Raw genomic sequence first — 27,672 nt, 5'->3', positions numbered from 1 at the left:
CATAGGATACATCTTAGCTGTGAAAGATAACAAGACTGTGAATGGTGGCAGTATGTTAAAATGTTCACATGATAAGTGGACTTCCAAGAGAACAACACTGATTAAAACTACACACACTGAATAAAATTATGATTAAATAGACATTAATGATAGAAGAAACTTTATATACACAGTCGAAGGTACAATGGTTTAAAAAATAGAAAAAAAAATTCTGTAGCCAATGTGCACATCGCCCCAGAGCGCTGCACCTTTTGGGCCTTTCAGCCATTTTCTGCCACTGCCTTTGATGGGCACCACCTACAAGACCACTAAAATCACATAAATTTCCCTTATTATGTAAAAAATTATTATAAAAGAAAAGGTAAGCTGTGTGCCTAGGGAATAAAAACATTTACTAAGAAAAACTAAGAACACCAATACATGTTACTCATCCTTTCTTATTTTTTAGAAAACATATTTCATAAGATACATAATAAGATCATTTTCTGGGTTTTGCCTGGAACTGACTGGTATATGCATATCCTTTGGGATTTGTTTTTTCCTTTAGAAATCAATCTTCTACACAATGAAATGAACTTTGGAAGAAGGTGGTTGTAAGATAAATTGTATTGGTTGAGTTCTAATATTTACTATACAGATGATTTTCATCCTACATATATTTTTATGCCCTTCATAGAGTGAATAGAGAAACTAGCTCTACATTCATTTTTTTAAAATTCTTTATATAGTCACTACAGAGAAGTATCAGTAAATATCCATGTGGAGACTTATGCTCAGTTTTAGATTTCAATGAGTCCTGTTTTGTGGCTGTTTCATATTTTATTAAACAGTCTACCAGAAACTTATTATTTTCCCTTTTCCAGATGAACGTGAAATTTGCAAAAAACGAAATCTTCCTCTACCACTTGGAATTCACATAATGGGACACTGAGCATTATTCTTTGGTGACTGGAGACTACAGACTTCATAACTAAAAAGCAGCAACCTGAAATCAGTAATAATCATCAGGAATGTAGACTGGGAGATTAAATGTGGGAGATCACAGGACCATGGCCCATCTAACAAATAAAATGGAAAAAAAAGAAGAGGAAATGAATAGAAAGCTCAGCTATGAATGTTGTTTTTCTTCACTGAGATATTAAAGGAAGTCTTTTCCCCGGTTCCAGTGGTTTGCCAGTTCAATTCATTCTTCAGTACTTTTCGAAGGTTCATTCATAAGCAGGTCATGATAAATATAAACTCCATGAAGGTACACATTCTTACTCATTTTGTATCCCTGGCACCTCTAAATTCCTGTTATTTAGTCAACGGTGGACAAGTATTTGTTGAAAATAGAAATGAATGAATAAATAATTAATAGTAAGAAATCCAAATGTAATTCCATACAACATTAAGTGCAGTAAGATTTTTAGTCTTATTTTAGAGCACATACTGACTGCTATTTAAACAACTTCTTCCTGTTTTATTTTAATGGGTATTTAAGATAATATAGCTATCGATAAATATTTTAACTAAATACACACCAGAAAATCCTTACAAAGCTAAATCTTCCTAACATAAATTACCGTTAGAGCCTATTTTGACTCACATTGATACACAACTGAAATGAGGTATTGAGAAATGAATTGTTATATTTTATTATGCATAGGAATCAATATGTGCGTAACTATTACAAATGAATACATTAAGACATCCCTTTTGTTAAGTGCATTTGCATTTGGAATGTTTAGTATCAAAATGTGGACTTTAATCTCTTTAAATTTTTTTTCAAAAACGGATTATATGTTTTCATAAGTAGCTATTAGACATACATGCCATTCCACATTGTCATCTTCTTTCCCAAGCGTTAGTAACCTGGTGAGTGGATTTCCAGTAAGGCCAGTGTCACTCTCGGCAGATGGCTCTCCGTGCTGCACCAGAAGTGCACTGCCTGGTGGTGGAGGGTGTGACCGTTTAAGAGTCTGGTTGACAATCTGGTAGTCAAGGGTCATGAAGGGTTTTACTTGTTGTCTCTGTACTTTCTGTAGCTGGGACTTTGCAGGACTTTCCAGATGTGCCGAGACCTACGGAATAAAAACCAAATGAATACAATGTGTAGTATCATCTGGTGAATCAGAGTTCCACTTTAAACGACTTAATTATGACAATAGACACATTACAACATCTACTTCTCTCGCATTGATGGTTTATGCTTCTGTCATAATTTACGTATGATACTAATGGATGATAGTTTCTAAGAAGTAATTTAAACCTTCTAAAATAAAATATATATTTAAAACAACTGAAGACTAAGGAACATATAAAATATTTAAAACAATATTTAAAACAAATAAAAATACTAAAAACTTACTAAAAACTGAAAGAAGTAATTTAAACTTACTAAAAATAAACTTACTAAAACTAACCAAGTTTTTAAGAATAGCTCTCAGTCTGTCTTGGGCTCAGGTCATGATCCAGGGTCCTGGGATCAAGTCCTGCATTGGGCTCCTTGCTCAGTGGGGAGCCTGCTTCTCCCTCTCCCTCTACTGCTCCTCCTGCTTGTGCGCTCTCTCTGTCTCTCTCTGTCAAATATATAAATAAATAAAATCTTTAAAAAAAAAAATAGCTCTCAAAAACATGTAAGTGAACCAAAATTTGAAATGAATATATAAGCAACAATACTTTTTGAGGTTCTAGAAAAAGAAGCTTAAAATAATACAAGGAAAATATAGTAATTTTCATATAATATATATTTCTTGGATTTTTTATATTACATATAAATATTCCATGGAACATAATCACAACTATTTTTTTATTATTTTTTTAAAAAATTATCCGTGATGAGCAGAAACTAGAAATATACATACCCCAAATATTAAGTATGATACTTTATGGGTAGTGAAAATCTAAGTAATTTTTTCCATATTTTAAAAAAATTTCTATGCTAGACTTATTTTTAACTTATTTTTTAAAAAGATTTATTTGAGAGAGAGAAAGAGCGCGAGTGCCCACGGGGGCGGGGGGAGGTGCAGACAGAGAGGGAGAGGGAGAAACTCTCAAGCAGACTCCCTGCAGAGTGTGGAGCCCACTCTGTGCTCCATCCCATGACCCTGAGATTATGACCTGAGCCAAAATCAAGAGTCAGATGCTTAACCGACTGAGCCACCCAGGCACACCCTATTTTTGTTTTTAAAAATCTTATTTTTAGGAGCCCCTGGCTTGATCTTGATCTTGGGGTTGTGAGTTTGAGTCCCATGTTGGGTCTCGAGATTACATAGATACATACATACATACATACATAATCTCACTTTTAAGCCTTTCCGTAGTCTCACTTAATAATAATTGTGTAGATTATTATAAATTGAAGGAAGCATTCAGAGAAAAATGTAACCGCCGTCATGTGCCAACTAAACAACTGTCCAGTATTTTGAAATCCCTTTTCAAAATATAGCCTTAAAATTCGGTTAGTTATCACAGTTAACAATATTACATTAAGTGCAAAAGTGCAATTTTAAGCATGTATGTCAAGCTTTTCCTTTAAAAGACTTTGAAAGTAGTATTGCCTGCCAGTCCTCTTTATATTTACTATGCTGTGATGTGGCTTCTAATACATTTTCCTCAAGTGGTCTATATATAAACCTATTTAATATTTCCCTCATGTTAAACAATAGTAAAGATTGCTGTACAGTGCTTATTTTTCCTTTTATTTCAGCTACACAAACTACTCCTTAAATCCTTTAACATGCATTAGCCCAGATAAATAGCCTTTACAAAGTATTTTGCATTTAAATTAGCTGGTTTGGGGTATAATATTGTAGTAGTTACTTTAGTTTAATTCTGTTATGCTGACATTTTTAGCATTATTTTAATTGTACTACCATAAAATAATTTTTCAGTCATATAAAAAAGATTAAGGTTGGTAATAAAGATTACACATATTACTAATTATATTGCTATGAGCTTTACAGTTGTAAAATAACATTTCATTAAGATGCCAGTGATAATTTTTCTAGGGTAGCTATTTAGATTATCTTACAGTTTTAGTTAATCCTTCTTAATCTGTATACATTTACAAAATATACATTATAAATAGCATCTTCAGATTTACAAATCATACAATGTAACTGAAGACTAAGGAACATGTATCCCTACAAACGAAAAATGCCTCTTGTTCTAAGAAAAGTATGTTGAATCAGAATTTACAACATTCATTAACTAATTCATTTTTTACTTTTCATCCATTGACTCTAAGAGCTTTCATTAGAGTACTTATTACATTTGGTGTTACATCAAGAGACATCGTAAATGTGATCTCAGGGCTCTCCAGGCTTATGATCTAGTTGGGCAGTATTAATATCAACCACATTAAAAACAATATGATAATAATAATATGCAACAAGTACCAGGATATTTACATTCATTATTTCCTTTAATCTTTGTTACAACCTTAGGAGGGAAGTATCATTACTATCCCCACTGCACTATGTAGATGAAGCCGCAGAGACAGAGAGGTTTAATAACATGTCTCTTATCACTCTGCTAGTAAGGGATGGAGCTGGAATACAGAGCCTGCCTTCCTAAACACTATGCAATATTGGCTCTTGAGTAAATAATTGAAATGACTGGAGTACAAAGGAAAAGCTCAGTGGTGTATACAATGAATTAAAAATGCCACAAAAAGGAGTGGATTTTTAAAACGAATTATAAAAGAAAGTGGTTATAAATCAGGTGTTGGAAAGAAATGGCCTTGCACAGGGTCAAAGGGAGGGAAATCTCAAGTGCAAAAGATCAAAGAAAACAAGAAAGAAGACAAGAAGTTGGGAGTCAGGGGCGCCTGGGTGGTTCAGTTGACTAAGCTTATGCCTTGGGCTCAGGTCATGATACTAGGGTCCTGGGATGGAGCCCACATTGGGCTCCCTGCTCAGTGGGGAGCCTGCTTCTCCCTCTCCCTTTGCTGTTCCCCCTGCTTGTGCTTTCTCTTGCTCTCTCTCCCACTCTCTTTCAAATAAATTATTTTTTTTAAAAAAAGCCTCTACATCTGCAGCCAAATAAAGAGGTATTCGTTAAAAAAAAAAAAAAAAGTTGGGAGACAATTACTAATGTTAGTTGTGAAAAAGAACTCACACAAATACGTTTCCTTTCTCAAAACAAGACCATCTCCTCTGTAGACCATTCTATACAGAGTTGGAGTAAAATATAAAATGGGATCAACTCTAATTCTGCCTAAATTATTGAGGTTTTTTTTTTTTTAAAAGAGAATTACAATGGGTTAGCAGGCAAAAGTGAGGACCATCTGAGACCCCATCTATAGAACATTTGTAGAGTAAGCATAAGGGACTAAAAGCTTAGTGGAGCAGGAAAGATTCAATGGAATGTGAAAAAACTACTCCCCAGAAAACCTACATCACCTCCAATCATGATCTGATTATCAGAACAATGAGACATCTAAGTTTTAAGCAGCAGCTAAACCATGTGCAGCCTATTTTTTAAAGATTTTATTTATTTATTTATTTATTTATTTATTTATTTATTTATTTATTTAATTTGACAGAGAGTGCGCACAAGCAGGGGGAGTGGGAGAGGGAGAAGCAGACTCCCTGCTGAGCAGGGAGCCCATGGGGCTGGATCCCAGGACCTGAGCTGAAGGCAGATGCTTAACCGACTTAGCCACCCAGGTGCCCCTTGTGCAGCCTATTTTAAAATACTTTTAAATTGCTTGGCATCTGAAGACACAGCCATAAAACTATCGGATTTCTCTTACTGAAGTTCCCAGCATTTTGTGAGATGAAGTAGATGAAATGATAGGTTGCCATTGTTCATTTATCCACTTATTCAAGAAATATTGAGTGCCAAGCGTATATTTGTCAAGTGGGACACCGAAGGTAGAAGGAAAATCAGCACAATACCTGCTTTCATAGAGTTGTGGTCTAGTCAGAGTTTGGACAGGCAAGAAAAATACGAGATCTCTAAGGGCAAGGACTGTGTTTCTCTTGCTGACCTCTTTCCTGCCATACATCCTGTTCATAACCCAGAGAATGGCACCCAGCAGGTGATTAAAAATGTGTCCACATGTGTTGAATGAATGAATGAATGAGTCATTGAAGTACAGTGTTTGAATAACTATGGTGACCACAGAGAACTTGGGGAATCTACTAGAAGAGCTGGTAAACCAAAACCAGAATGTCAAAGTCTTCACCTAGAAAGCTGGAGCAGCTGTAGACTGTGATTTGGTTCATTGGACTGTCAAAGAAATTGAGACCATCCAAATGTAAGGAAATTTTTCTTATGAAAACAAATAAGTAAATCACATCCCCAGAACTCAGTACCATGCTTGAACATTATCACTCTGATATGCTGCTGTTGCAAACTAAACATAACAATGGTCACGTTAAGTCTAATGTCTATATGCAGAAATCCGTTTTATTTCACTTAAAAGAATGTACTTATAGTTTCCCCATTTTCCAAAATGTTACAAATAAATATGAAGTGTGAATGTGGTAAGAGATGATTTACACCAGGAAATGTAGACTGAAGATTAATATTTCAGTTGAGTACAAAAACTTACCCATGAGCATCCTGGCAGCCAAGGAAAAGGGAAAATTTAATATATATATTACATAAATATACATATTAAATTTATATATATTACATATATATTATATATAAGGTGGAACCTTATGATATTGCAGACATTTGAGTATTTTTGATCTATAAATAAGTGTTGGTTCCATATGGGTCATATTTCTTATTAAGTAATTAGATCATACCAGTTCTGAGGAAAGACAAATATCTTTACAAATATCTGAGAATTTATAAACTGGATTTTTTCATGGAGGACTTGAACAAAATATTGAACAAAATCCCAATAGGAGTTTTTGTAAAATACGCAATGAAATTCTTCATATGCCCATATATTTAGAAAATTGTCTTAAGTTGGGTTACCCAGGAAATATACTCTGAGACATGCCTGCAGGAGGTTTGTTGGGGGGTGATTTCAGACCTTAGCCACAGTAGGGTGAGGAGAGCAGGATCAGGTAGGTGGAAGAGTGGCTAGTTGTGAAGGGGATCGTCTAGGCAATGCACCATAACATCCACTATGTTTATTTCTGATCAAAGGCCCAAAGCATAATATGAATCAGCTCCAGTGAAAAGCCCAAATACATAACCTTGTACAAACCTGACTGGACCCTTAGATAGCACTCAGCCTCCAGAGCAACTTACACCACTGACTCCACCTTCAGATAGACTAATCCAGACTCACCTGGTAAAATCTTCACTCCAACAACAATTGTCTCAAACTAACCTTTAGATGGAAATTATGCTATTAAAAAATAAAGTTCCATCATTTGGAATTTAAAAAAATGAAAAACTTAGTTTAAAATGTCTATTTTTTTAAAATGTTTTAAAGGTAGTTTAGATTCCCATGTTCTAATAAAGGGATGTGGTCTTTTAAGAAATTAGAAATAATGTATTAGTGAGCTATAAAAATGCTTAGATCCACTAATAAGAGAACTAGGGCAATGTGCTTAATGGGCAAACTATTTTTAAAAAATGAGAATCACACAAACTCCTGCAAATACAATAAGCTAACGGGAAGGAGTTGGTCAGGAAGCAAAAAAATGCATTCTCCTGGTTGCAGGAAACAATGACTGGGGAATCACATCACAAATGCAAAATGTATGTATCTGTGTGTGCATTTTTTTTTCCTTTTTCTATTTGTTTGCAGACTAGAACAGATGCAGGAATCCTGAGAGAATTGATAGAGGTCCGCGAGAAAGCAGCCAAATGTCAGAGAAAAAAGTCAGCTATCATTCTCTGACAATAGCAGGTGAAACAAGAAGAAATTATTTAGGGTAACTGATGTCTGATAAAATTTTTTGAAGTCTCAGAATTTAAATCAGCCTTGGGAGGGTTCAATTTTACACATCAGCAAAGATTTTGTTAGAAATTAATTAAGATTAACAAAATGTTATTAAGTGACGCTACCTGCATTTGCATCGAAGATCTCCTGGTAGGTAGAAGACTGTGGAGTAATGTGGGCCAGCCATGCAGTGCTGGCTAGAAGAACTCTCTATGCCCCCACGTGGAGTCATTCTTATTTTCACACAGTGGCTTTCAAATTATGCTCCTAGATACATGAGTTCATTCCTCCAATTTACTTTTCAGTGTTCTATACTGTAGTCTTTTGACCTAGTTCTTGTATGGGTTTCATATCCCATCCAGTGGATAACAACAGAGAGAACATAATGTACAAAGAAATTTTAGAAGCAAGTAGGAAGTTGCACCAAAAAAATCTTTGAAGGACTCCAACAAACCCTGTGATTCTCTAAGATTGTCTGCTTGTATCATATCTCCTTAATAGTGCTGTACATCACAAAAAAACTTATAAACATGATTCCCACATATATATAAGCTTCTTTTAAAAAGTTATCTTTTTATAGAGAAACCATAAGATGATGATAAAAGCCCTCAGCTAATTCTTTCAACATTTACTGAGAGTTTAACATTTAATGAGAGTTTGCTCTTTGTTAAAGCTAGTCCCAAGGGAAAGTCATTCCTCTCTAGAAAGCAGGTCTATGACCCACATGTCACTATCCACCTGGAGACCACTTATCTAAACTGAGGGCACAGGACCTGGGAGGAGATAAAACACCTTCTGGGTACTGGCCTTTTGAAACTCAAAACTAAAAAGTGATGGCAAACATCACACAAGCAATTATCTCAGTAACAAGACTTTTTATCACCATTAATTTGACTAGCCAAACTAATCAATCAAGCAAACATGGGCACCTACCTAATAAGCAGGTTTAGACTATTTGCAAGAACAGAAACAGAAATATATTCAGCAAGAAATAGATTTATAGTAAATATAGTACCTCATGATAGTAAAGAAAAATATGTACATTGTCACCAAACACACACATACACACACATTTGCATGTATGTACACATTCACATACCCCTATCGAAAAGCAAGACAGACAATCCCATTCACTACAACATGACAGTCCTTATTGAATTTTGTTAATTTTGTACTAAACTTAAATTTAATAAATGAAGTAAAAGCTTGGACATCATAAGTGAATAATAGGTGACTATTCATTATGTTCCTAGCATCAGAGGTATATAAGAAGAAATCTATTTTGGGGGACTTATGAATCTACTACCTCTAGGTACTTACTCATAAAAGCCACATGACATTTGTTAATGTTATATAGTAAAGATTAATAACTCATTTCTTCAAATCTTACTTTCTTTGCAGCAGTCTTTGGATATGATATACCCATAAATCTCATCTTGACTAAACCTAAAATTATACAGTCGAGCTTGTCTGATTAAGATATAACTACTGAACAAAGTAGGGCCCGGTTCATCAAAAGTTTTACTTAGATTTTTGAATAAGTGTCAGCATATTTCAGCTGAGTATTATATAACCCAAAGCTATTTAATGGATAATAATATAAAATGTGATTGTAACATAGTCTTTCAGTCCCAATCATTTGAATTTGGATAATTCCAATGGTACGTCTTTGAGAAGAGACCCACAATTAAGAGACTTTAAAGAGGCATGAATATTATTAAGCAGAGTTTTTTTTTTAATTCAGTAGTGTTCTAGCAGTAAAAATGCTTGCACTCCATGAGCACTCATATTTACACTATGAAGTCTAAGCTTCCCTTACAACTCAATCTAGCTCCATCTATACTTGCATTGATTTGTTTTCTTTATGCTAGCACCTCAGGAAAATTATCATATTATACCTTTAAAAGATTTAGAACAAATATCAGCAATAATTATTCTGATCTGTTTCTTAAGAGCATGTGTATTTGGAATTTTTGAGCCATAAATATCAATTAAGAATCACATCAGAGACTGACCACCTCATGTTGGCTTTAAAAGAACACAACAGGCCATGCACACACTATAGTCAACTGGCAATATCATCAATGACCAAAATAAGTTAATATGAAACATGGAGATAACTTGAGCCATAATACTTTAAAATACATTTGACCCTGCACTCACAGGTTTAGCATTCACTGATTCTACAGATATTTTTTTGAGTGCCTCCTACACATCAGATTTTATGCTACTATAATATGTTCTGGGGATATAATTCTGAATAAAACAGACATAACCCAGTCTTCAAAGGCTTCACAGTCTATTGAGAGTGATAGATAACTAAACATGTAATTGTAACACAATTGATAAATTTTGTGGAAGTAAAAGGTATCTCAAAAACAAGAAGACAGACCTAGATAAAAAGGGAAGCAAGTTATTCAAATGAATATGTGTGCCTCTATACAGTAACCATTTATGTAACAGTGGTGAGCAAAGTGAAACATAGTCCCTCTCCTTATGCAGCTTATGGATAGGTGGAAGAGACAAGGTTTTAGTCAAACAATCACACGAATGACTGTAAATTCTCAAATGCTGTAAGAATAGGAAGGAGAGATAGACAAGACTATGAGCATGTGGACAGAAATTATCCAGATAGAAGTTAGGGATGGTTTACCTAAGGAAGGGATGGTAGGGCTGGATCTGGAAGATGAAAAGGAAGTAACTAGAGCAAGAGTATAAAGAATGCATTCCAGGGAGGTGGAACAGCATGTGCAAAGACCGTGATGGGAGGAAGGAAGATGAGAAAAATGCTTGAGAGGAATGAAAGGACTGGAGCAGAGAGATTACAGTGTGATCTGGGACTGAGGAGGCCAGTTGGGCCAGTCCATGCAATGCTTTTAGGTGTATAAAGGTGTCTTATTTTCCTTATCACAGGGAAGGGGACACTAGCAGTTCAGTTGGATGAGTCCTAGCGAGGTAAAAGGAGAGTTCAGGAAAGAAAAATGGGTTGCCTGAACTAGGATCATGGGATAAGGGTGAGGTAATCACATGGAAGCAAGTAGCTGGATTTCAGAAATGTTTAGAAATGGCACCTGAGTTTCTGGCTTAAGTGACTGAATGGATTGTGATGCCCTTCACAGAGAGGACTGGGGTTTTGGGAGGGACAAAGAATCATAAGTTTGGTTTTGAACACACTGAGTTTGTGATGTTTTGAAGGTGTGAAGTAGGCAGCCAGATACATGGGTCTGGAACTCAGAAGTATGGACTGTGGATAAAACTAGCTTGACATTTACACTTAGATGGTAACTGATGAGATGATTTGGGGAGGATGCACAGAATTACAAGATGAGAGGGCCTAGAACTGAACATGGTGGATGCCCAAGCTCTAATTACACATCAGGCAATCAATTCTGATTCTAAACTCTAGCTTTTCCCCAGATCCCATTGATTTTTTTAAATTTTATTATGTTATGTTAATCACCATACATTACATCATTAGTTTTTGATGTAGTGTTCCATGATTCATTGTTTGCGTATAACACCCAGTGCTTCATTCAATACATGCCCTCTTTAATACCCATCACCAGGCTCACCCATCCCCCTACCCCCCTCCCCTCTAGAACCCCCAGTTTGTTTCTCAGAGCCCATAGTCTCTCATGGTTCGTCTCCCCCTCCAATTTCCCCCCTTTCATTTATCCCTTCCTACTATCTTCTTTTTTTTAAACATATAATGTATTATTTGTTTCAGAGGTACAGGTCTGTGATTCAACAGTCTTACACTTTTCACACGTTTTGCAAAGTGTTCACTTGAAGTCTGTATGTGTTATACAGTCGAATAAATCCCCCTTAATTAATTTAGTTTTTCCTATTTCCAGAGTTATATATTCAACCCTTTGATATAGATTTAGAATTATTTTCCCAATCCAAGGGCATTACAACTCTCTTTATCAGTCCTCAACCTTTTAACTGTAATTCCAGAATCCCAAAATTCTGAAACTCAGAAGTTTGTTTTTGTTTTTGTTTTAAGTTTGGTGCAAACCTATTTGGTGGCAAAATCAGATCTGAAATAAAGTAAGGCTATTTATAATCTATCTTTATCTCACTTATAGTAGATATTCATAGGCTTTGCTGCAGATACATTAATGTGTTTGAGTATGGCATCCTGTCTTGGGCTTCTCTGTATGTACTACATTATCTTTCAATATCTGAAATACTGAGAATTCTAAAACACATCTAGCCCTAGGTTTTTGGATAATATATTTTGTATTCTTTTTGTTTATTGAGTGAACAGCCTGAAGAAAGTACTATGCTATATGTTTTACATAAATAATATTATTTAATCTTACAATATCATAAATAAAAGAACTTGAATGGGCCTTCACAATTATTTTTCAAAACTTCAGCACAATATTTAACTTCATTTTATTTTCAGAAACTATAATGTATTAAAAATCAAAATTCATATTGAGCAATATGTTATCTCTTGGGGAAGTAATGACATGAGGAAATGTCCTTTCTGATTCAACAGACTAATTGAATGAATGCAAGATGTGTTTTTCTTTCAATAAGAAGGAATGATTCAGTTGTAACATATTTTGATATTAGACATATTTGTATGTAGTGCTTTTAGCTGTATTTAAATGAGTTAATACTCTTCTCCAAAGCTTTCAGAAGTTTCTCATACAATTAAATTGTCTTCTGTAATGTAGAAATATACAAGTTAGTTGTTTCAGCTAGATTCAGTAAAATGTCTTAAATTTCTTTTTTAAAAAGTTTAACTGGGGCACCTGGGTGGCTCAGTTGGTTAAGCGACTGCCTTCGGCTCAGGTCATGATCCTGGAGTCCCGGGATCGAGTCCCGCATCGGGCTCCCTGCTCAGCGGGGGGTCTGCTTCTCCCTCTGACCCTCCTCCCTCTCGTGCTCTCTGTCTCTCATTCTCTCTGTCTCAAATAAATAAATAAAATCTTAAAAAAAAAGTTTAACTGACTACATTAAAGCTTAAACATTAATATTTATTAAAAGGACTTTTACAAGTCCTCTTTGCTTCAGAAAGCAACAATTGTGTTTAGATGATACTTTATACTTCACAGTTACTTTCAACTTAAAACAAAGCTCTCATGTAATGGTTAAACACACTTTTTCTCATCCTCAGTCTAGTGACCTTAAATCATTTTCATTATGAAGTTGTAAATGTTCTTTCAAGGATTCAGAGAATAAAGGAGAAACAAGAGTGACTTCTTTAAGAGGTCTTGTTTCAAATATCTTGGAAAGTCATTAGTGCATTTATTTTTAATTTTACATGTTCTAAAATAGATCCAAAACCATCAATAAGAACACCTGGGACAAATTCCAAACCTCCTTATAATACTTGCCATCATTTGCATCATTCTGTTACAAAGGCATTATATTTTTCATTCTTAATATATCTTAATGGTTAGATTTGGGATAATATCAATATATTGTCAATTTATACAGACCTTGTTGTAAAAGAAACTCACAGGCCACTTAGGGTAGTTGAATTTATAACAAAGAAATTCATACTTTTTTTTGGTGAGAATAAAAGGATCGCAGAGGTTTATTCCTGAAAAAAATTCTAAACAATTCTAATGGTTTTATACTATCTCAGGCTTGAAAACTTTTTATGTCCCTTATCTACTTTATGAGTTGATATATGATCATCAATTAATGAAGTCATTTTTATGATAATAAAATGTCATCATTAGAACTGTGGTATTCTAGTCTAACCATTTTCTAAAGAATATGATTGGGGCATTTTAGGTAGTTAAATATTAAAATAATCTAATTGAAAATGAGACTTTGAAATTATTCATTTTGATTGACAAACTGCAGAAAATGGCTTTGTATTATAAGTACATTTCTATCACTCAGTTTTTACAGTTATTACTAGTATTTCTAGAAAAAAAGGGTAAAATCTACATTTTGTTTTACTTAACTAGTAAATAGGATGATGTCTGGCTGTCTGTGTTTCAAATGCATCTGTTATTACTTAATCTACATTAATCAAATTCCCCCAGTCATCGCGCCTTCATGTAGGAAAGGCCTTCAGTTACAGAGTTGTTGCAGTTTCACCTTCCCCTTGTCACTGAAGAACAATGTTCCTTCTGAGTCGAAGAAACATACGTCTGTCGCAAATTTTTTATAGTTACAGAAAGTACATAGCCATGAAACATTAATTTATCAAGAAGACTGATCATAGGACCTCATGGACTAATTGAAAGTCCCAGAATACCATATAATAGTAGCTACCATCACATGTGGAATCCAACAGTACAATGGTTTGAGGAAGGACTTTTGTCTTCATTCCAATGATGAAGACACTGAAGCTCAAACGGGTTATCGGACTTGCTCACAATCACACAGGCGAAAAAGTGAACTCCACTTTTTGTCTTTTGATTGCAAGTAGGGTATTCTTTCAACTACAACGTATTTATTACCAGCTCGTGAAGATAATAAAAATTAACTCCAGCCTCCATTATTAGAAAAAGCTGTGTCCTATATCTGTATACAAGTATCCACCAGCTGACTCCACCCTGGTGGAAAAACCTCTGGAGTTGCTTCCCCATGATTAGTTAAGTTTGACTTGGCTCACTCATGATTTTGTTTTTGTGTTTCACTTTGTCTGTCTTATAACCATCATATGGTGCAAGATAACGGCTTCTCCATACAGTATGGGACAACGCTACAGTTGAAATCTACCATCAAGAAATATTAACTTTAGATGAGTGCTTCCTTTTTTTTTTTAAAGATGTTTTGTTCCACTTTTGTCTTTAGATCTGTGTATTAAATGTGCACTGTTCTGAAGAGTCCTAGTCCTCTTCCCCAGAAAGTTTCCTTATATCATCTTTACTGTTACTTAAATGTTTCTTTCCTGAAAACCTCTAACTCCTTTTCATGATAGAGAACAGTTGGATGGGGAGGGAGGAGGTGAGAAAGGCAGAAAATATTATTCTCAGCTTGGCTCATTCTAAATAAATATCATGACTATTCTATTTAATCTCTTTAAACTTCTTGCTCTGAGGGATAAATTTAAGAAATAAACAAATGCACATAAAAAGTTGGCAAGAGTTGAAATAACAGAAAACTTCTTTGTAAGACCTTTTTTTGTGTGTCAGTTGCTTTTGAGAAATAACAAAAAACTCAAAATGCTAGTTAATATTGTAGCTTTGAAATATGCAGAAAATATTTACCGTAATTTCAGAGATGAAGATCCAGGATTCTATTTCCATTCTAATTTGAGCAGACAAATCAATTAAAATAAAACTTTTTATTGAAATTTTAAAAGAAAAAATATATATAATTAGAAAATATATTGTTTTAGTCTTTTTAAGCTTTTACCAATTATTTTCAATTATTCTGTGATCGGTAAAATAATGCTTCCCTCACCAAAGGCGTCCATATCCTAATCCACAGAACCTGTGGATATGTAACCTTACATTACAAAGGGATTTTGAAGGTGTGATAAAATTAAGGATTAAGGTGCAGCTGAGAGGCTGAGCTGGTCAAGGATGGTCCATAATAACAGGACAATGGGGCAAGAAGTGTTACCAGTGAGAACTGACTGAAATTAGAGTAAAGGCTGAACAGGGAGGAAACAAAGGCCCAAAGGTGAGAAGATGGAGTAGTCAGTGGATTAAGACTCAATCAGACCACTAGGTATTTACCCCAAAGACACAAATGTAGTGATCCGAAGGGGTACGTGCACCCCGATGTTTATAGCAGCAATGTCCACAATAGCCAAACTATGGAAAGAGCCAAGATGTCCATCAATAGATGAATGGATAAAGAAGATGTGGTATACACACACACACACACACACACACACACAATGGAATATTATGCATCCATCAAAAAAACAACGAAATCTTGCCATTTGCAACAACATGGATGGAACTAGAGGGTATTATGCTAAGCAAAATAAGTCAGTCAGAGTATCAGTACATGTATCATATGGTCTCACGATATGAGGAATTCTTAATCTCAGGAAACAACCTGAGGGTTGCTGGAGTGGTGGGGGGTGGGAGGGATGGGGTGGCTGGGTGATAGACATTGGGGAGGGTATGTGCTATGGTGAGCACTGTGAATTGTGTAAGACTGATGAATTACAGACCTGTACCTCTGAAACAAATAAAATATTATATGTTAAAAAAAAAAAGATAGTAGGAAGGGATAAATGAAGGGGGGAAATCAGAGGGGGAGACAAACCATGAGAGACTATGGACTCTGAGAAACAAACTGAGGGTTCTAGAGGGGAGGGGGGTGGGGGGATGGGTTAGCCTGGTGATGGGTATTAAGGAGGGCACGTACTGAATGGAGCACTGGGTGTTATACGCAAACGATGAATCATGGAACACTACATCAAAAACTAATGATGTAATGTATGGTGGTTAACATAACATAATAAAATAAAATTTAAAAAAAGACTCAATCAGACCAAAGAGAAAGTATAAGGAGTAAGAGAGCAAGAAAGCTGGAAGGTGGAGACCCCAGTTTTGGACACTGGATCATCCTCTGAAATCCACTGAACAAGGTACTCCATAATCTGCCTCTGTCAACTTTCACATTTTCATTTTTCCTGTCAGTTACTCACTACCTCTCTGCTTAAGGAAACCACCTGACATCCCCATAAATGTCCCTGCTTCTTAACATGGATCACTTGCTTGGTGGTGGCAAAAATTCTACCATAAAAGATATATTGGTAAAGTATACTATCAACCATACATCCTCTTCTCAATGGAAAATTATCTCCAAAAATTGCAGCATCAAACATGGTCTTAATTTTCTTCCTTACTGCTTGTAGAATATATTACAATGACAAAATGGTGGACATCTGTTAACTTTGAATATGATGTTTCCATGAGACTAAACAAAAAAACAGTGATATATCGCATAGATAATTTGGTTTCTAAGTATTTCCACCATTTAATAACTCACCATCATTGTCACAGTTTATGTGAGTCTTCTCTGCCATTGAAACTGAATTTTTAAGTATGCAGCCACAAGATTATAGGGTAAGCAGACAACTGCCATGGGATCCAAGGACAATAGTAAATAGAATTAATAGGACACAGTGTACTTGTATTTTATATAATATTTTATTATTAACAGAGCACGTTCTTATCCATTGATCCCTTTTATGATCTCATATTTGGTCCCTTATGATTCTAATCCCTTATTTTATGCATGTTATTGATGAACTAAGGCTCAGAGAGGTTAACCAAGTTATAGAAGTGGCACAGTTAAAAAATTAATCCACATATGCTTACATTGTACTCTCTTCAAAGTTAAAAATTATACGAATAATCATAATGACAATAATGGCATAAATTGGTAATAAGTATAGTGAGTAAGTAAGTATTGCTTTGTGTCAGGTGCAGAGCTTTGATTGCCTTGTCTCAGGTAATCCTCAGAGCAAGGCACTGAGGTGAGCAGCCTAATTCTCTCCATGGGAGAAAGTGAAGATAGAGGCTAGGTTAAGGAACTTTGAAGCGAAGCAAAGCAAAAGTTCAAATCCTCACTGGTCTCACTACTGAGTCTCTGTTCCTCATTAGAAGTAATTATTAAAACAAAGCTTTTTGCCTTTCAACTTAACAAATATGTCTTAATTCTTAATACCTAGTGCTGAGGAGGGAACAATGCAACAGGTACCCACATGACCTACTACCAAGGAAGTAAATGTGTGCAATACATTTGCATAGCCTAAGGAAATAATCCTAAATGTGTAAAAACTCTGAAGCATCAAGATGATCATTGAACCATAATTAATAATGATTCTATAATATAGAGAACATATAAAATTTAAATATATATCCCAGTGGCCTCTCTATAGCATTCTTTAAACTGTGAGATTTGATCTTGTTCTTTTACGCAGATCAAAGTGCTTTATTGCTAAAAACATTTAATCATAAAATGACTAGAAAGTATAAACTTTGAAAGCAAAACTAAAGTAAGCTTCCTTTCCGTTCATTAATCACAAAATTTTAAAAAATAGAATGATACACCAAGTGACTCTAACACAAGGGAAAATATGACTATTAAGCAAACTATTTCAGGAAAAGTGTCATAACTTTAAAGTCCTTACTAACACTGTAGCCCTAACTTCTATCTAATCTTATTATTAAATATATTTAATAGAAGTACATGAGGTAGCATCAAAGTTCTGAATATTTACTAAACATTTCCATGTCCATGAGTAAAGCTAGAATTTTAGGAGTGTTAAAGAGCAGCACATGAAAAAGTCTTTCAAACAATAACAGGATATTTCAAATTCCTAATGTAAACACATTAGGATACTCAACCAACATAAACCAGACCATATAAAAATATGCTTACAGCAGACAATAACCTTGATGTGTTCTCCCCATAAAATCCAACACTATCATGTGAGAATAAATTATTCCTTCCATCCTTATGGTGTTGTCTTGCCCAAACCTGGGAGCTCATTTCAAAGTAAATTTCCAAACAGAACACAAGCATAGATATATAAAGGGGCTTGCTTTCAAAAAGCAGCTCAAGTTATAATGTCAACCGGATTCTCTTGCATCTCACCAAGGGTTTTGTTTGGTGTTTTATTCTGATCTTTTTTCTTTCTCTTATAAATTCTTCTTCTTAGAAAAACTACTATAAGTGGCAAGGTCAATGTGGCCCTTACCACAAGTCACTGATGACCGAATTGGTATCCTGATATCTGAGAAGTCATTTGCTGTCACATATCTATCATCAACCCTTCAGAAGAGTAAGAGGGTATGATGCCTTATTAAGACTTGGCCAAGTTAGGGTAGAGTTTCAATCCTCTTGAACTCTATATGTGCATAGGGAAAAATGTGGTTGTTTTGTAGCCTATAAATGTATTGCCAGCTCTAGCAAGCGACAAGACATCTCACTCTAGAAAGTCAAGTGCTGCAATGTGTCACTTCCAAACTTCTCTTGCCGGTCCCAGGAAAATAGGTACAGATTTCAAATAAAGTTAAAGTAGATTCTGGTATATAGACACCCACGTCCTCCAGAGTTAAATTTCCCAGTTAGACTGTCTCCAGTCAATCTGACCACTTCAACCTGACAAGCAAGCCAGTCAAACAAGCAGTCACAGTGGGCCAAAAAATCTGTCAGAATGGTTTGCTTCACTGGTGAGTACTTTTTCACTGACTTGAGCAGTCAAGTTAATCAAAACAGTCAAACCAGGTTTCCCATGTATACATAGTCTTAGCTCTTCTTGTGTTAGTAGGTAGGCCTTGTTTATATATCTTAAAGGAGTTTTATTAGGTTACACTGTTTAAGAGAAACAAGTCAAAAATGTTGTGAGCAACTAGTTTGACAATTAGGGCTCTCTTCGGAGTTGGTCTTCAGCTTTGGCGCCAGGGAGAAAAGGCTCATTGGGCCTGCCTGAGAGCTACAGAAGGGGACAGGAGGAAAGGCAGATGAGAGAAAAGCACCATGGAAGCAGGAAGGACCCATAGGCCCGGCTCCTAATATTTTTTGGTTAGAGGGCTGAGACATGGTCCTGACAAGGGATGGGGCTAGTTATACTTTTTGAGATTAAATTAAAACACTCAGAAACCAAAGTAGGGTTAGTGACATAGATCTCACTATCAACTGGTTTTCCATTTTAGTGTGAATAGCCACTTTTGTCAGAAGAAGGATAAGCTTTAAGAAGCCCCTTAATTAATATAAAAATGGAGGTGAAGGCAATTTAATGTCTCAGCTTGCACAAATGACAGCTACAACTGCAGTCTGATGTTTCAAAAGCACTGTTAGAACAGCCGTTGAAATTACAGGTTTTGGAATCAGCCCACCTGACTTCAAGCCTGGGCTCCCCACTGACAAGCTGTGTGCCTTTGGGCCGCTCAGTGTCTTCCCAGTACGTAAATACCCTTACCTGTACAGTGGGTACAATAATACAATAATACTACTCAATTCCCAGAATTGTTCTGATTATGAAATGGCAATGGGAACAAAGAACTTTCAATAGGATAGAGTAAGGAAGACTTGCCATGGAGAGGAGAGGCATCCAACCAGAGGAAGAAGGTCCAGCTCAAGGTCACCATAACTGTGAGAGCATCTTATTCAAATAAAGTATCTCTATAGAGTACTAGACTTCTTTTACACCAGCATCTTATGTTTTTTAAGTCTTGCCCCAATTAATAGTTGTATCATTTAATATCTTTATAATTTCTAATAACAACACTAATAAGCACATGACTGAGGTCTCTAGGTCCTCATTCCACGCTGGCATTAAGCAAGGTGCTTTACCACCACTTTCTCATTTATAACCTTGAAACCCAATGAGGTATATCAGGTTTCCACATGAAGAAATTGAGTCTCAATCAAATTACATGACCTGTCTGGGATCAAACAACTGGTTATGACAGAGCTGGTTTTGAAACCTAACCATCTTTAAAACTTCTGCTCATTCTAATATGTCATGTTTCAAGTGACCTATAGTGTAATAACTATCTAATTAAGAACAACATATTTCTGGTTCTTCCAGAAAGAAGAGTAGTTGATATTGAAGATTTGGGACTTCCTAAAGGGAAACATTTGTCTATTGGGCCTCTGAAGGTAGTACAAGTAAACACTGACTTATCGTATCCAGAGCTCATGTTCTTTCCCCTTTCTATATTGCCACTTTGGGTTTCAGAATAATAAAACACAATGTCTGGAATACAAAATTCACCTATTCCAGAGGACTTGGAGCTGGGCAGGATTTCAAAGACTGGTTGAGTCATCAAATACAAAGTAGAATGTCTTGTTAGTTGAAAATGCCGGGAGCGCCAATTAATAAGCTGAAAACTAAGCAATAGTTGTGACATCAAGACTATTTCATGCTGTTTTCTTAGGTGATTTTTCTGTCATTGATAGAGGCAGTAATCTCAGATGATAATGTGCACAAAAGTCTTTAGACTCTGAAGAAACATGAATGAATGATACTTCTGGGAAGAGCCCAGGCTTCTAGCTAAAACTCAACATAGGGGGGTGCAATCCAACATACAGGATTAACATCTCAGGAGACTTGCCCGAGGTCAGTTCATCTCTCTGTGATGCCTTATCCTCTAGATGGAAATAAAAACAGTGAACTCTCTTAAATGTGCCCTACGGTCTGATTAAAGATTGAAAAGGTCTCTAAAAATCCACAGCACTCCCAGGGAAAAATGCTAAGTATCATTATAATTATTACACCAAATGCCATAATTTGGTCTCCTCAGATTCCCTTTTTATGTAGATTCCATCACACTCTGACTTTTGACTTTTTGCCTCTCTGACCAAATCTCCAATGATAAAGCAAAGGGAAATGTTGAGGCAATTAGTGGGAAATGGAAGCAATTAATTCCCTTTTTTAGTAGAGACCTGGCCTCTGTGAACCAGTTTAACCAAAAATAATCAATGACCTTTCTCTGACCAAACTGAAGGAAATCTACTTGATATTTGTCACTGGTTATCCATCTACTGCTTCAACATTAATGAGTCTTTTCACTTTGCCTCTTTCTTTTATGAAATAGAGCCATCTATTCTGGTCCCTTGTTACCTCTGCAACTGCTATTTTTGCAAATCTAATACAGTCAAAGACCTCGTTATCCATGTGTAATCCTGGAAACCATTTTTAGCATAGCATGGTTTCTGATTTCCCCCAACCTTTCTCCCTTGAACTGTTTCCCGTTCTCTGCAATAAAGGTGGGATCTTGTTCAAAATGAATGAAATAGAACAACAAAGATAAAGTTTAAATCTAAAAGCGACAAAAAAAAAAAAAAAGATTATATAGTTTACCTAGGTCTAAGCACCATGCAGATCTAGAACCAAGTCACTGCCCCATCGCTTACTCACTGGTTACCTTGGGAACTTTACCTATTTTCCAAAAAATCTCACTTTTCTCTTCTGAACAATAGCGATAAGAGCACTTGCCTCAAGGGTATTTTCAGGTTCAAATGAATTGATATGTGCAAAGCCTTTTGTACCTGATGAGAGTCCAGCCAGTGCTAACTTTTATCAACTGGAGAAGAGAAGACTTCAGGTAATATAGCTGCTTTTGATATTCATGAAAACTTCTAAGATGACTGCTACTCAAGCAGGAATAGTTAACAGTCACTGTTTCCTTTTCATCCCCAAGTAGAGAACTTACTTTTTTAGCTTATGCATTTATTTTATAAATTCTTTCCTTCTAGCATATTCTGGAATATCTTTGCTTGCTATTTTGTTGTTGTTTGTTTGTTTTGTCTTTAGACAAATACATCTTAAGCAAATGCTCAAAAGTTTAGTCATACATTGTACTAGGTGTGCTCAGTAAGGCTGATTATAAGTGAATTTAGATACTACTTAGTACAACCAGTATTTCATGTTGAAACAAATAGAAATGTGAATGAATTGGTACTACATCCTCAGAAAATATGGAAAAGTAGAGATGACCTGTGAAGAAAGGCAAATTAAGTTACCTCCCGAATCATGCAGAGTTGCTTCATTCTCTACTTCATTTTGCTCTGAGAACTCTGTCCTAAAGGCAGAGTCCTCTGAGCCTGTATTTAGGAAAGGATATTGAGGGAGAAAAAAGGCCAGATATATGAGATAGTAGCCCATGGTTATGTTTCATGCTCTGAAAATCTGTCAGAAATGTGAGATCAAGGATTCCATAGGGGGAAGGAGAGAGGTCCTCCCTTTGGGTTACGACCTAGATTTCCAATCTTAGAGTTCCCACATCCAATCTAAGTTTGATATCCCAGGAGTGAATTCAGAACTACTCCTCAGGCACAGGAGACCTAAACTTTAACACCCCCACCAGACCCCTTGTCCTTCACACTCAGTCCCAGCCCTAGCCCTTCACTCTCCACACCAGATATTAATTCAACTTAGAATATTCAGCAAACACACACACACACACGGACTTATTCAAAGTCACATGGCAAGTTAGTAGCGAGCTGAAAATGCTAAACTCTGACTTCCCATTTCAGTGTGTTCTATCAGCACTAAACCAAGCAACCACAAAGAAATCACTGAATCACTTGCAAAAATTTGCTTGGCCCACTGGTTTGGGAGCTAATCCATGTTCAATTTCAGTGGTTATTTCTACAGTGGAAAATGACACAGTCCACCACCTTTGATTTTCTTATAGAAGTAGGTTCTATCATATTTTTAGCAAAGCATTTGCCTTCTGTTCTTGCCAGAGGTGCAACCACTTTGCAAAGTATTATGCGGAGGCACATACTTGTCCTTGTTCTCTTAAAGCAGAAACAGGGGCAATGTATAAACAAAATCTAAAACTAATGGCTCTAATCTTTTATCCCCCCAAACTGTGTTCCAAATGGCCAGAGTATTCAGCTAAAACACAATCAGATCAAGCTACTCCTCTTGTTAAAATCCTAAAACACTTAAAAGCATAGTTATGGTCTGCCCCCATCTTAACTCTCCAGCCCTACTTTATGTTATTCCCCACAATGATCGCAAGCTCTAATCAAAGACCCCTGGATGTGCCATGCTTTTCACAACTCTGCACATGCTAGTCTTTTTGTCTGATGCCTTTCTCCTATCCTTTGCCTGCCTAAAGAATAGCTAATTATTTTTCAAGGGTTCTTTGAACCCTTCCCAAACCCCCAAACTCAGGGAATTCATATATACTTTTAAAACTTGTCAGTGTGACTAATTGTTGAGATACCTCAAATGCTCACTGACAGGTACCCTATCTTAGGCATCTTAGCATCCTTAGAAACTAGTGTTACACCCGGTACCCCCCTCTACTTATACACCTTCAACTTAATCAACTTACATGATATTAACTAAGTTATCGCTCAAGACAAAATTGCATATTCCGTACCTTCTCCAGAAGACGGTGTCATCAGTCATCTCACTGGGCAGACTCACCCACTGCTTTGTTCCTACTCTAAGAGTGGATATGCTCAGAGTTTTCCAAACACTATATCCCTACATGTCCACAACATGTCAAAAGTCTTTTAAGAGAAAAAAATGTTTGTTTGCAATAAAAACAACAATAGATGTTTTACAATTTGAGAGCAGAGATAAAGAAGGTTGACTATACTTATGGGAAAAATCTTGAATGGTAGGTATAATTCTGATGGAAAGAACAAATCATCCATCATGTGAAAAGAGCCTTGCATATGTGAAGGACAATCATAAGCTATAGAAGTGAAAAGGCAATTGTCTAAATAGAAACATTTGCGAGTATGACTAAATGATCAATGCCCTTTTGGCATAAAATTAATTAAGAGGAAGCCTAAAAGTTTACCAGAACTTAAAGTCTGATGGTAAAAAATGCTGCTGACAACATTTCTATTGCAGACCTTAGATTGTTCAGTAGGTTCAAATCCTTTTGAGTCTGCACAAGATCAAAGGTAGCAGAGATTATAAACAGCTGCTGAGATATTCCTTGCAGACACTAGCTGAGCTCATTTACCTGTCTATAGACAGATTTTCAAAGTAGTAGGTATGGTCTAGATTTTGGGGAGAGTGGGGAAAGATGGTGGATAGAATGAGTTTTTGGCAAAGGGATAAAAGGACACAGAGAAATACCTGATTGAAGAGATAGAGAGACCTGGCTCAAATTCTTACTTGGATGGAAATACATCTAAGCAAGCTGAATATCTTTCAGAACTTAATTTGTTCATATGCATATGAACTTCTGTATTGGAAACATGTTCACAAAATAAGAAATAAAGAAAGGAACAAAAGGGAGGAATAGAAGGATTCTCTGGCCCGTCAAAAAAACCCAGAAAGTGAATCAGATTGTGTTCTAGTATGCAGGTGGAGGAGGAGTCTTTCAGGAAAGGCAAGAAATGATTTGTAGATACTCTTCCATGGTAACTCTTAGAAATGAACATCAGGGAGCATGGGAATCCTTATTAAAACTCAATCTCTACTTCCTAGATTCATTCCCTTCAACTGCTTTTTTTAGTTCTATTTTTGAAATCTCACTTATTCTTTCAAACCTAAAGAGATAAAAAGAAAAACAGCAACCTAATGGATCTTTAAGATCATTAGGCCCAACCTCCCATGGTATCCTGAGAGCAATTACAACATCGGTAACAAGGGCTTTCTCTCCTTGACCAATCTAGTCTTTAAACTGGTCACCTGAAGAAATTCTACAACCTACCTTACTATTACACCTTTCAGTAATACAGATTCCCCCAATTTTTCTGACGTTTAACATAAACTACCTGTAACACATTCTCATACCATTCTTCTACTTTTTTTTTTTTTTGCTGATGAGTAAGTGGCCAGACTTCCCATGCTCCAGTGAATACAATTTAATGGAATCACATAATTATGTATCCACTAAGCTCTCACAGGCAAAGTGATGTCTGCCAAATCTTTGATATGTCTCCAAACACTTGCACCCCAACCTAGAGACTCCTTAACTGGCTGGCAATTCACAACTCTATAAAACAAGGTATATTTTTATACATTAGTTTCTTGCTACTCATTTTTTCTATAAGACTATTGTTAAGCTCTCTCCTCATAGCTTATGTTTTTGAGGACACTTGTGGTTTTTCGTGCTTTCCTCATACATCCTCAGCTCTATGCTTGAGACTCTTCTTCCTGATCTTAGTAAACACAATTAGTAAAACCTGAGCGGGAACTATATGTTGCACTCTACATTTGTTTGGTTTGCCAAATAGCATAAAATTTGCAATCTGCTATTAGTAAACATCACCTCTTTAGATTTGCTATCACTCCACTGCTTAAATCCAGCATTTCTTACTAAAAGAGTTAAATTTATCTCCATAAGAATCTGGCATGTCTAACTGACTTCAGATAATTTGATTTGTACATTGATTTCCAAAGAGTTGAATGATTGCATTTCCACATGTATAATTATGATTATTATTTTATCAATATCCATCATTATCCCCTTTGAATCATATTTCATTAGTTTACTTGAAACAGTTGTGTAAGAGTATTTCATTTCTTTCAGTTTCTCCTTTCCTATTTCTCCTTTTTGACTATTCAAACCACTGTTTTCAAAATTATTTTCTACTCCCACTGTGTTAATTACTACGGTTTCTGAAAATTTCACTTATGCTAGATATTTGCATCAGATTTAAATGTCTCATAATTATTTTGGTTATCTAGAACTTATTACAAACCTTGTGCCACAGTCATTAAAATTAAGCTGACGCTTAAGAAACGTTTTTCAGCTTGTTTCATTTTTGACATCAGCTCCAAGTTTCAGTTCAACAAAATATACTCTACTCATGCATTTAACTGTTCTACTGCTTTGTAATGAAACTGAAAAATTAAAAAATAATATTAATAATAATCAAAACCAAAAAATAGGCAACATGGAAATTATATATATTCCATTTGTTTTAATAGTGAAAAAAGACTTTTTATTCTCAAAATGGAGATCACAAAGTTGGCCTATTCAAGGCAGTTTCCACCAAAAAAGTGGAAGATTTAGTATTCATTCAAAAGTGACTTGAAGATGTAAAGCTATGCTTAGATTCATCTAAAATAGAAGTGAAGCAGAATGGTCTGAATAATTTTGATAAGAAACTCTCATTCTGTTTCACTCTGCTTTGTTGACACAGTCTCTGAATAGGGAAAAATTGTGAAGGTTATTTTAGTGTCAATGTTAAATGAAGTTTCCAGTAAATAAGTTACTAATTAAGCTACCTGAAATGAATTAAAGATTACTTCAGGTTTATTTTTTTCTCAAAATGTCTATTCCCAATGAAACATTTTAAGGCAATATTGAAAGTATGGGATTATAATTCACAGAAACAAATATGTAAGAAATAGATGTACGTGTGTGTGTACGTATACAGATATATAAATAATCTTCAAGTCCCTACCACAACTCTACTAATTATAACAATTGAAAACTATTACTATAAAAAGTTATTGCTTTGGATATTTGACATCTCCTACACAAACTTTTCAGATCCAAACCTTCACTTAAAGAACTAGAATAATTTTTAACCCTGGAAAAATAACATACACTAAAGTACTATGTGGTGTTAATTCAGCTATGAACAGAACTCATATTTTCTTACCATTAAAAGCCAATAAAATATATATTGCTAAAATGTAAACAGAAATTAACATTTACTCATAGAATAACATATAAGATGCAATAAAATGTTAAATCGGTACAATTTAGTAAATATCCAAGAATATTAAACCGGAAGAAGAAATTGCTTTGGTTATCATGAACTAAAACAGTGATTTCTACATCTTGATTAAAAGTAAGACATTAATAAAGTTTCAGATATATTTTACCTAAATTATAGCAAATCACAGCTCAGCTACTCTAATATCATGATACCTAATGATAATGCAAGATGAAACCGCAATTACAAGCAAGCCACACATATCAAAGTAAAATAAGTATTGATTAGACTTGTCTTCATAGTTTGTTTAAAGTACAGAAAATTAACCTGCCAGTTTAGTTACCTACCAGCAATGATTGGATTCTATCAGTGTTATCACCTCTACAAACAGCACCAAATTATAATCCCTCTTCCCATAACATAAGCACCATGCCAAAAAAGACAACCAGACTAAATGATCTGATCATGAATAATGAATAGTTAGGGCTGGTTGGAATCCACTTAGTTGAGGAAAGAGAAAAGAGAAGTGGCTCATTAGGGCATTTCCTGAAACTTGGTTGGAATTTCAGTTAAGGAAGAAGAAATGACACAGCAGTTTCAAGTAGAGGGGGACTTCCTTTCTTTATCTGAAATATGCTACCAATTTGAGAAACAGCACTCCAACAAAACTATTCCACAGTAATGTGGCCACAGTAAAAGCTCTTGTTGATCCCATTATTGCCCCGTAATTAACATTTCTTCCCAGAATATACACAAGCAGTACATGGTTGTTATCAAAATGGACT

The 27,672-nt window shown here is 35.5% G+C and overlaps 1 protein-coding gene across 3 annotated transcripts in view; it reads right to left on the bottom strand.

The window, feature by feature from the left end:
* TFEC (transcription factor EC) overlaps window positions 1-27,353 on the bottom strand; it is a 66,066-nt gene extending 38,713 nt beyond the window's left edge. For 2 of the 3 annotated variants that reach the window (XM_045864377.2, XM_045864379.2), the window contains exon 1: window positions 1,812-2,136. In XM_045864377.2, the coding sequence (XP_045720333.1) occupies window positions 1,812-1,991 (180 nt within the window). In that variant the 5' untranslated portion in view covers window positions 1,992-2,136. Of the gene's footprint in view, window positions 1-1,811; window positions 2,137-27,234 lie in introns of those variants that run through there. The other variant, XM_045864378.3, reaches the window with a different exon arrangement.
* Between the last annotated feature and the right edge of the window lie 319 nt (window positions 27,354-27,672).

The sequence above is a fragment of the Mirounga angustirostris genome, unplaced genomic scaffold (genome assembly GCF_029215605.1).
Source record: "Mirounga angustirostris isolate CCGP_5_RB_7025 unplaced genomic scaffold, mMirAng1.0.hap1 SCAF_12, whole genome shotgun sequence".
Taxonomy (NCBI): domain Eukaryota; kingdom Metazoa; phylum Chordata; class Mammalia; order Carnivora; family Phocidae; genus Mirounga; species Mirounga angustirostris.
The sequence above is the reverse complement of the archived record's forward strand: the minus strand, read 5'-3'. Positions and strand labels throughout refer to the sequence as shown.